The sequence below is a fragment of the Pleurodeles waltl genome, chromosome 7 (assembly GCF_031143425.1).
Source record: "Pleurodeles waltl isolate 20211129_DDA chromosome 7, aPleWal1.hap1.20221129, whole genome shotgun sequence".
NCBI classification, from domain to species: Eukaryota; Metazoa; Chordata; class Amphibia; order Caudata; family Salamandridae; genus Pleurodeles; species Pleurodeles waltl.
In genome coordinates, this window is record NC_090446.1 from 26,904,850 (window position 1) to 26,916,586 (window position 11,737).

The 11,737-nt window shown below is 43.5% G+C and overlaps 1 protein-coding gene across 1 annotated transcript; it reads left to right on the forward strand.

Annotated features, from left to right (window-relative positions):
- Nucleotides 1-7,085: 7,085 nt before the first annotated feature.
- Nucleotides 7,086-7,778, forward strand: LOC138246760 (olfactory receptor 6N1-like). The gene has a single exon (XM_069201520.1). It carries the CDS (start codon nucleotides 7,086-7,088, stop codon nucleotides 7,776-7,778), a length of 693 nt encoding a protein of 230 aa, XP_069057621.1.
- The last annotated feature ends 3,959 nt before the right edge of the window (nucleotides 7,779-11,737 follow it).

Genomic DNA, 11,737 nt, shown 5'->3' on the forward strand with positions numbered 1-11,737 from the left:
GACGGAAGCGAGTGCGAGGCCAGAGGAATGGAGGAGGCGGGTGGGGACGTAGAAGCTGAGGCGTCGGTTGAGGTATTCCGGTCCCTTGTTGTGGAGGGCTTTGTGTGCGTGGGTGAGAAGTCGAAAGGTGATCCTTTTGCTGACTGGGAGCCAATGCAGGTGTCTCAGGTGTGCGGAGATGTGGCTGTTGCGGGGTACGTCGAGGATGAGGCGGGCCGAGGCGTTTTGAATGCGTTGCAGGCGATTTTGGAGTTTGGCTGTGGTCCCAGCGTAGAGGGTGTTGCCGTAGTCCAGGCGGCTCGTGACGAGGGCGTGGGTCACGGTTTTTCTAGTGGCGGCGGGGATCCAGCGGAAGATCTTGCGGAGGGTGAGGAAGCAGGCGGAGGACACGGCGTTGACTTGCTTGGTCATGGTGAGAAGAGGGTCCAAGATGAAGCCGAGGTTGCGGGCGTTCATTTGTTGCCTGGAGCCTGCCTTGAACCTTCAGAGGTGAGCCCTGTTGTTTAAATATGCTTCATAACAAGCACGCATGACTTCCTGATTTCACTCCAAGGGATAATTTTCTGGCCTCCTGCAGAACCGCATGGACATAACAGGTTTCCACCATCTTGAACCCGCATGGATCCAGCCTGAGTGAGTCCTGAACCCCTCAAATGGTCTCCATCAACTCCTGGACCATTGGCTGTTGGTAAATATGCCCAGATGGCCAATTTCCAAAACTGAGGAATTAGACAAACAGGAAGAGACTGGGACCAACCTGCTTGCCTATCCGCTGAGGTGCATAGCCAGTCAGAAGGACTTCACAGATTCTCCGGTCACAGTCTTCTCTATGGCAGCAAATCCATTTTAGTATTTTTTCGCCAAAGGGGTATCTGACCTTGTGGAACTATCTTCTGCTATGGCCTTCTGCTTCATCCCGCTGGAGATTTTTGACTCACAGCTCGATGACTAAGTCCGAAGCTAAAAATCTTCACTGTGGCTTCGCTCCACAGCTATCCGATGATGTTGCTTCCTTTTCAGACAATCCTGCAGTCTTACCCCGCTGAATTTCTACCTTCTCATAGACTTTCTCTTTCAAAATGTTCTAAGTCCAAAGGTAAGCACTGACTGGGCCCAATCCACTTTGTGTTTCTGAACTGCGCTCCATCACAATCGGCCTTAACTTTTGACTTTGCCCCTGTCTTGTGTGACCAGATGTCCACTGTTGTGCTTTATGATATAAGCGCTATTTTGAACCTTAAACTTTAAACATTTATAACTCTGGGTCTACTTTTGATGGTTTTGGTTCCAGGTAGTTTATTAGAATTCACTAATTTTCCCTAAATTGAATTTTTATTGTCTTGAGTTTCCACTTTATTACTGTTTGTGGGCTGCATAAATAATATACACAAGTTAAGCCTGACTGCTTTTTGTCAGTGACTTGTTAGTAACAAGTTAGTGACTTGTTGTGGTTCACCATGCAAGGGATTGTGGCTGTTGCTTAAACAGTGCTCACATCCCATTCAACCAACAACCCAATTTCTCAAAAGCCTACCCTCAATCATGTAGTTTCACCAATGTCTAGTATACCTAGCTCGGAAATCATCTTTGTGGAAGCTTTTGGTTGGCAAAATGGTTTTGACCAATTCCAATGATCAGCTGTAAAATCATGGGCATGTTTTCAATAGAAAGTCGAAACATATCTCTGTATTTGTGCACCAGGCAACTCTCTGACTATGCCAAAATTGAGTTTTTTATACCTTACCATAAATGCCACTCAGCATTCCAAGTCATCTTATCAAATGTCTAGTTCAAGGCTCTAGTGTACAAGGTATATGTATAAGAAAGTGGATTACCACCAACCTGTCAGGGTAAAATGCAGTTTCACTACTTTAAGTCCAGTCTCAACAATTTGCCCCTCATTATGAGTTTGGTGGGCTAAAAAGGCCGCCCAGGGTTACCGCTAGGGGGGTCCCCTTCCTGTGGCCCCTGTTAAGAGTTTCCTACCGGGTCAGCAGGTGGAAACAGAATTTCTACCCGCTAGCTCAGTGGGAAACAGCCCACAACATTGATGGCGGCTCATAATTGAGCCGGCGAAAATGTTGTGGAGCATAGGGTGCACTGGCACCAATTGCGCTTTTTACTGTCTGCAAAGCAGACAGTGAAATCACCAAAGGACTGGCCATGGGGGCTTCCTGCACCCTGTTTAGGAAGCCTTTCCATGATAGTGCTACCACCATGTAAAAGCTGTAGGAGAGGGGATTCATAATCCCCTGGGCAGCTGGCAGATCCGGACCACCAGTACCGCCAGCCCCTCCAGTGTAGGAGAAGTGGTGGTGCTGTGTATCTGACCGTGGCACAACCACCATAGCCGTAATTGTGGATATCAGACCTCCACCTTGGCAGCACTCCAACCACCACTGCAACCCTGGGGGTCTTAAGACTGCCAGCATCGTAATGAGGGGCTTTATGTCTAATAGCTATGACACACAGCACACAAGCTTAATTTGGGAAAGTATATAGAGAATATAGCAGTAACAAAACACATAAAAAGTGAAAACACAACACAATAAAAATCCTTTATGTCTAATGAGCATAATGACCCCAAAATGGCAAGAATCTCCAGTGAGGAACCAAATATGTGCATATAACTTAAGGCAAAAAGCTAGAGTGATAAAGCACCAATTAGTTGTCATTTCCCGGGTTGACCATGACCTAGGCACAGAATTAGGCAGACTGCAATGATGCATGGGTTGTGTACAACAAATGGGTGTTCCTAGTGAATGATATCCCCTTCTGACTCTCAATCCTGTACTGTATATCCATTGAATGATGTCAACTGAAGTCCTTGTGTGAAGCAAACACTTTTCATGCTTTCATCTGGATAAGATTTCTACCTTCAGATTTTGGGTCTGATTTAGAGGTTGGTGCAAAGGGTACTCCATCGCAATGGCAATGGAGAATCCTGCCTACCAAACTCTCTCTGCCTTCCTTATTTGGAAACAGGTGGACCTTTAGTATTCCATTGATTGAGCTCTACATAGGTCTCTCTTCGTAATACAACTTCCTCTGGCCCAATACATCAGAGGCCATCAGAGGAAGGACATTATACCATCCGATCTATTTAGGGTGGACAGTGTCATGCAGTTTTTCCTATCTGTCAATGCCACTTTACTTGTGCTAAGCTGGCTACAGAGAGCCCAGGGAATGAAAGATTTTTGTTACCTGGGTCTCATCTTAAAATTAAAATTGATTTAGCAGACCTCACCCTGATTCATTTCAAACCAAATGATTTTCTGAACCCTCCTATATGCCCTTCATGGCTTGATATGTGTAACATACTACACATAAAGGTCTTCCTGCCAAAAAGAGCCTAGGCCATTGGCTTTGCTCTGGAAGCAATATTCATGCCTCATTAAGGAGATGTACTAGAAGGGCCATCTGCTAGCAGGCAATACAAATTATCCTACCACAGGCCAAGACAGAGAATATGTATTTTTTAAACACAATGGGCCTCATTCCGACCCTGGCGGTCATAGACCGCCAGGGTGGAGGCCGGAGGTAGCACCGTCAACAGGCTGGCGGTGCTACATGGGCAATTCTGACCGCGGCGGTAAAGCCGCGGTCAGAAAAGGGCAACCGGCGGTTTCCCGCCGGTTTACCCCTGCCCAAGGGATTCCGACCCCCTTCCCGCCATCCTGTTCCTGGCGGTTGTTACCGACAGGAACAGGATGGCGGGAACGGGTGTCGTGGGGCCCCTGGGGGCCCCTGCAGTGCCCATGCCACTGGCATGGGCACTGCAGGGGCCCCCTAACAGGGACCCACATAGATTTTCAGTGTCTTCTGGCGGTCGCCTGCCAGCCCAGCGGGAAACTCAGAATTACTGTGGCGGTCTTTTGACCGCGCGGCGGTATTCTGACGGCGGGACTTTGGCGGGCGGCCTCCGCCGCCCGCCAAAGTCAGAATGACCCCCAATGTTTCCTAAATATTTATTAATAACCTTACCTCACCACTAACTTGGATTTGAATAAACATTGCAAATAATGTTTGATTAGTTTGCTAGCTTCTCCCAAACCATTTATTTCTGAAATGTATTTTTTCTCATAGTACAGGTATATACCTTCACAGCTAAAACAGCCTGTTGGGGGATAGCTTCTCTAGGTACATGCCAACATTAAATTCTCACATGCGCCAGTTGGTAGTGTTTGGTGGCTTCAACTGAAGGGTTCAAAGCTATTGGAGTTAGGCATATTAGTTAGGCCCAGAACTATGCTTTTTGTCATCATTGTGAATGCCAAAACATGTGCTGCTGTCCAGAGGTGGGTGACATTTTACTTTTTAATGTCATTGGTGCAGTTCCTCATCATGTAATATGGCCTTCCTGGTAAATTAAATGTGGCAAATAGGATGTTGTCAACTTAACCATGCTTTAATGATCAAAATACTTACACCAGGGAGTGGGCAGCAGTGCCCCAGTGAGTTTAAAAAAACAACAAAACTAGTCAGGAGAAATAATATAACATGGGTCTGAGCAAGCAGATAAACATGTTCTCTCACCAGGTATATAATGTGAAAACATAAATATTGCACTGCAATTTGCTGTCAAAAGTGAGACTAAATGTTTCTCTCACTAGTTTTCATTCTACCTTTATTGATTCATTTTACTCTGTAGATCAACATTCCTAAATGCATGGCACATCTACAGTTGCAACGCCTACTTATGGGCATCACATATTAAAGACGCTTAGGGAGGTTGTCATGAGCATATTCTCAATAGACCATAACCAAAGCCAATGCATTCCTGTCTCTCCCACAACCTGTCTTGAATAACATTTAATTGACAGCTAAGCGAGACAGGTGAGTACCAAACTACAATTACAGTATTAGTTATGAAACTTGCAACCTGCAACTAATAAGCCTTTTAGCTGGGTATTAGGACAGTACTTTTCACTACTAGCTCATATCCCCAGAAGGTATGGCCAAGATAGTCCAACAATGTAGTTGTTTTTATGTGAAATAATGAATGAGTTTAATCTAGTTTGTATTTAGCATCCTCAACATTTGTGAAAGCATCAATATACTTTTTTTCTGCATGATTTAAAAATAAATCAAGCAATTATACTTGTGTGAGCCCCAGTCAAAACTGCTGGGTCAATGATAACACTGCATGGATTCTAAAATATGAGATTACAAGGGCCACAGCATTCAGATTTTAAGGATAACCTATGACCTTTTAAATTATCATCATTTATAAATAAAATATGTATATTTATGTCATAGTGTTACAGTGTAAATCTGACATAGCAATTGCTATTGTGGGCATATATTGGTCAACTAAGGTTTACTTACACCAGTCTATGGGTTTCTCTGAAAATGTATTATTGTGATTTAATATAACAGGTTTGAATATTCATACTTTACAAGTGTGTAGCTGTGCTAAACTTAAGGACTGAATGAGAGCCATGAATGTGAACTGTAGATGTAGGAATACTAAAGAAAAGTGACTAAGGGCTTGGGGCCTGGTTTAGAGCTTGGGGGAGAGGGCCTTCCATTGCAATGGCAATGGAGTGCCCTCCCGGCCACTAATATGGTTTACTGCCCAATTTCAATGCAGGCTGACCATAGTTTAACAACAGCAGAGACTACTCCATTCACTTTCAAACCTTACGAGGTTTGGCTATATATCTATTCACCTAATTTAGATTGGTGGATATATGACTGTCTTTCAATGCCCAGCACCACCAGCAAAGCACAACAGTAAAGGGCATTAAAGAGTACTAAATGCCCACATCATCATGGGAGTAAACTCCTATAGTGAGCAGGATTTTTTTTTCATTTTCAAAACTTTTCCTTTTTGAAATTAAAAAAATCTTGGTAATTTTGCAGTACACCTGCATCATGTCGATGCAGCCATAAAGCAAGATTACAATGCACTGACACAGGTAGGCAAGATACCCATTCCTGCTAAAGCTAGAATTGTCCGCTTGATCGGTGATCATTGCTAAATTTGACCATCCTTACTTCCGTCAGGGTGATGAAGTGAATTTACTTCATCACCATGGGAGAGGATGGGACAAAAACCATGGTATAAATAGGCCCTTCAGTTGGCAAGAAATAGATCATCAGCATTTTATGAACTATATATTCTTCTGTCAAGTTTTATGCTAATTCCTTCATAATTCACTGCATAAAGATTAGGGCACGATTAAGAGCCATATGGTACAGGTGGGGAGTAAACTCTGCATAAGCAATTTCTGTAACAATGTGCCAGTCCCACTCAATTGTGAGCTAAATCCCTTTGAATGAGGAGTAACAGTGTGAATATTAAATTATGATTTGTATTCCCTATTTCAGTGGGTTTAGCGCTCAGAGCATGTAGCAAATGGGAGCAGGGCAAAGGTATATTTTGAAGGTCCAGGGTGTAGGGGAAAGAAAAAAAGAAAAGTTCTAGCGGGAGGATAGTTGCTAGAGAGAAAGATTGGCAGGGATCAGAGATGAGGATTGGCTGTTGAGCAGCCTAAGCTGCATGCAAGTTTAGCAGTATGATTTTTGGCCAGTAAATCCAGGTCTGGGTATCCTAGCCACAATAAACTGAGTGCAAAACACTGAGCCATTTGTGACAGGGCTAAATAGACTTGTGCAAAGTAATTCTGCTCTACCCTACATATAATTAGGCCTTCATTCTATATAGAATCTGATAATGATGTTTTCCTATATCCTGGGTAACATTCTCATTTGACAGCTATCAGTGATGAAGTACAAATGGAATTCATTTTGGAAACCCTAGACACTTGCCAATGACCATTCCTAAATTATCTTTTTCTTTTCAGCTTACTATCAATTTGCAAAAGAAGGACATATCTTGAAAAATGGCAGGCATGAATCTAACAGACACAGGATTCCTGATTGTGGGTTTTTCTGATTACCCTCAAGCAAAAGTGCCTCTTTTTGTTTCATTTCTGCTCATTTATTTGGTAACCTTAGCAGCAAACATGGTCATCATTGGAACTATTTGCAACTCCTCCAGTTTACACACACCTATGTATTTCTTCCTTGCAAATATGTCCTTTTTAGAAATAATTTATACCTCAATTTCATTTCCGAAAATGTTGGTCAACTTTTTTCAAGGTATGACTCGTGTTTCTCTTGCTGCCTGTCTGCTGCAATCATACTTCTGTATGTCTATGATCTGTACAGAATTCATTCTTCTCACAGCAATGGCTTATGATCGGTATGTTGCAATTTGCATACCTTTACATTACACAGTCACAATGAACAAACTTACCTGTCTTCAGTTGTCGGCTGCTGCTTGGATAGGTGGGCTCTTAGACCCAGTAGCACATATTGTCCTAATGTCAAAACTCTCTTTTTGTGGCTCTAATATAATCAACCACTTCTTATGTGACATGACAGCCCTACTGATGCTTTCTTGCTCCAGTACGCAAATTATTGAAACCTTAACATTTACCATTGCTCTTACAGTAATTATGGCCCTGTTCATTCTGACTCTCACATCGTATGTTTACATCATATCAGCCATTTTGAAAATAAGGTCTTCTGAAGGTAGACATAAGACCTTCTCCACTTGTGCCTCACACCTAACTGTGGTCCTTTTATTCTATGGTGCAGTCTTTATCATGTATGTGCGACCAACCTCTTCTTACTCTCTGAAATACGACAAAATATTGTCTTTTTTGTATATTGCTGCAGTTCCTTTGTGTAACCCATTTATTTACAGTTTGAAAAACAAAGAATTGAAAAATGCCCTCTTTGGCAACATTCATAAAAGGGTTAAATAGATTATATGAATCAAACTCTGTTTTCAACATTGAGGGTATAGTGTTCCCATCGACAGTATAATGCCATTTAACCAATTGTGGATTGGATTAAGTAAGATTGTTGGAAGAGGAAGATCAGTCTGTTAAGAGGTTAAGTGGCCGTACCAAACTTTGAAGTAATATCAAGTATTTCCATAAGAGTTAAAGAGGAGCAATCCAAGAGGGAGTGAGAATGATTTGACACAACACACAGGCACACAGTCATAAACATGCCTTTTGCCTATATATTCCACGATGTATGAGAGTACCATCCTTCTTGGCATGTTACCCTCAATTTCTACCTGTTTGTCAGTGTGTTTTTACTGTCTCACTGGGATCCTGCTAGACAGGACCCCAGTGCTCATAGTTTGTGGCCTATATGTCAGTGTGTTTTACTGTGTTGTCAGTATGATTGACTGTGCCACTGGAGTCCTGCTAACTAGAACTCCAGTGCTCATGCTCTCTCTGTTTCCAAATGTGTCACTATAGTCTAGTGACTCCATATTCCAATCTAGATTGGCACACTGGACTCCCTTATAAGTCTCTAGTATATGGTATCTAGGAACACAGGGCATTGGGGTTCCAGGAGATCCTTATGGGCTGCACCATTTCTTTTGCCACCCATAAATAGCTCATAGAAACTCTCCATCAGGCCCACCACTGCAGCCTGAGTGAAATAGTGCAAACACTATTTCACAGCCATTTTCACTGCACCAGGTAACTTATATGTCACCTATATGTCTAACATTCAAATACTGAAGGCTAGGTGCAAAATTGCTGTGTGTGAGGGCACACGTGCACTAGCAAAGGTGCCCCCACATTGTCCAGGACCAATTTCCCAGACTTCATGAGTGCGGGGACACCATTATAAGCGTGCACTACATATGTCAATACATATATGTAGCTTCACAATGGTAACTCCAAATATCCCCATGTGAGGTGTCCAAGATTGAGAAATGGTACCCCCAATCCGATTCTGGTATTGGGGTAGCAATTCCATGTACCCTGGGGGCTCCACCATGGACCCACAGTACTGCCAAACCAGCTCTCTGAGGTTTCCACTGCAGCCCCAGCTGCTGCCACCTCACAGACAGGTTTCTTCCCTCCTGGTGATTGAGCAGCTCAATCCCAGGAAGGCAAAACAATGCATTTCATTTAGGAGAGGGGTGTTACTCCCTCTCCCATTGGAAATAGGTGCTACAGGTATGGGAAGGGTGCCCTCCCAGAGCCTCTGGAAAGGCTTTGAAGGGCACAAACGGTGCCCTCCTTGTTTAATCCAGTGTACAATGGTTCAGGGACCCCCAACCCCTGCTCTGGCACAAAACTGGACAAAGGAAAGGGGATTAACCACTCCCCTGTCCATCACCACCCCAGGAGTGGTGTCCAGAGCTCCTCCAGAGTGTCTCTGGCATTAGCCAACTTGGATTTCAAGTTGTGAGGACCCTCTGGGAGCATCTGAGTGGCAAGTCCCAGCAGGTGACGTCAGAGACCCCTCCTGTTAGGTGCTATTTAGTGTCTCTCCTCTGGGTGTTTCCTCAGATTTCGTTTGCAAGACTCCACCAGGACTCCTCTGCATCCTCTGCTTCAGCTTCTGACCGTCGGGTCAACCGCAGGCTGCTTCAGGAACACTGTAACTGCATCAAAGTATCCAAGAAGGCTACTATGACCTGCAACTTCAGCTGCAGCCAGCAACTGCAACAGTTTCCAGGCTGTGCACACTCTGTGGACTACCTGTCTTCATTCTGTAGCAGAAGGACCTAAAGAATCTCCCGGGGAGTGACGGAGTCACTTACCTGCTTGAGCAGGCACCTCTCTGCAATGACAACTCGTACGTTGGGACTCCTCTCCTGTCGACGAGCATGATCCCTGGAACACAGGTGGTGGATTGAAGTGATCCTGACTGTTCAAAAGTCCAGCTGTCCAAATTTGGTGGAGGGAAGGGCTTGCCTCCCCATGCCAGACAGTACCCCTGTGCCCCATGTGTTCTGCAGCTCCTAGGGCTTCTTTGCACTTCCACCAGAAATCCTTTGTGTACAGCATAGCCCAGGTCCCCAGCACTCTATTCTGCAATGTTCAGCTCCCTAAGTTGTTCTCCGGCGGCGTGGGATCTTTTTGTGTAGTGCTGCAATGACCACATTCTGCAACTCCTTTGTCCCCATGTTCTGGGACTTCTGTAGGTGCTGTCTGGTCTTCAGAGGGATCTCTAAAGTGCTGAGAGCCCCCTCAGTCTGGGTTGAGACACCCAGGTCCCTCCTGGGCCCAGGTAGCGCCTTTTCCCAGCAACTGTGACATTTGCATGAACCAAGGCTTGTTGGTGGAATCCAATGACGAAAACCAGCCTGCATCCAATGACTTGGTTTGGGACATCTCTGGCACCAAGCAGGAACCCGCAGCTATCTTCTTTGGTGCATTTCTGGATTCTTCTTCCAACCAGAGGATCCACTTTTGCACCTTCATCTGGGTAAGCAGGGGCTCCTGTTCTTCCTGGACTCTTCATCGACTTCTGGACTTGATCTCCTCTCTCCCCAGGTCTTCGTGTACAGGAATCCATCATTGGTGACTTGCAGTCTTGCTGGGTTTTTGCATAATGAACATTTCTGTACTTTACTCCTGTTTTCCTGGGCTCTGGGTTGGGGTAATTTACTTACCTTTGGTGTTTTCGAACACTCTTAGCACCCCTCTACACACTACACTTGCCTTGGGAGGAATTCGACATTCCCATTCCACTATTTTAGTATATGGTTTGTGTTGCCCCAGGCCCATTGCAACCTAATGTTTTTCACTGTTTGCACATTTCTATGACTGTGTACGTACCTGATTTTGGTTACTAGTGTATATATTGTGTATAATACTTACCTCTAGACGGAGTATAGCCTCTAAGATATTTTTTGGCCTCATGTCACTAAAATAAAGTACCTTTATTTTTGGTAACACTGAGTATTGTCTTTCCTGTGCATCAGTACTGTGTGACTATAGTGGTATTGCAAGATCTTTGCATGTCTCCCAGTTCAGCCTCGGCTGCTCTGCTATGGCTACTCCTAAGCAGCCTAAGCTGCTAGACACTTCCTACATTTCACTAAGGTGGATCACTGGACCTGGTATAAGTACCTCTGGTAACCACTACAAACCACTGCAAACCAGGCCAGCTTCTCACACACGATATGTAGCCACTTCTTCTATTTTGAATAATAGTCAAGAAAAAGAATCAAGATATATATGAATAAGAACCTTGTCACTTGAAAGACTAAAAACAAGTAGAAAAATGTTTCAAACATAAAAATGCACACTTAAAAGAAACACACAGGAGTCAGGTGTTTAAAACTGAATTTGCATCTGTAAATGTGAATGTGATTCACTTAACAGGCTCAATGGTACACTTTATTTCTATAAATTAGTTTATTTCTAATGAGATACTATTATTGAATTGCATTATGATCCAATTGCCACTGTTGCTGTCTTTCCAATTAAAACTATTTGAAATATATCAACATGACACTCAATATAAGAACACAAACTAACAGGAACACAATTCAAGTAAATCATCACCCTCAAAAGTTTGAAAGTTATTATCCTACGGGGAAACTACTGAGCAACACCACAAACCAAATTTAATCATGTTTATTATTGGTTTATTAGATGTGAAGGATGTGAGTCATACTCAAGGGAGGTGGTGTGAGCTAAAGTGTGCAAAAACAGCGCTCAATAAATCAGTGACCATTCAGTGCTTTTATTATGAAATAAAAATGTTTTTATTATGCATGTTACCCTCTACACACATCTTATACTAAACATAGAGTAATGGGATATTGTCATAAAAAGCAAAGCCTACTGGCTTTGCCAGAAAGCCATCACAATGATACAAAAATAATATAATTAGAACTTAATAAAAAAAAAAAAAGCTCTCAGGATGGTATCATGTCACAATGACATTGGTCCCTTTT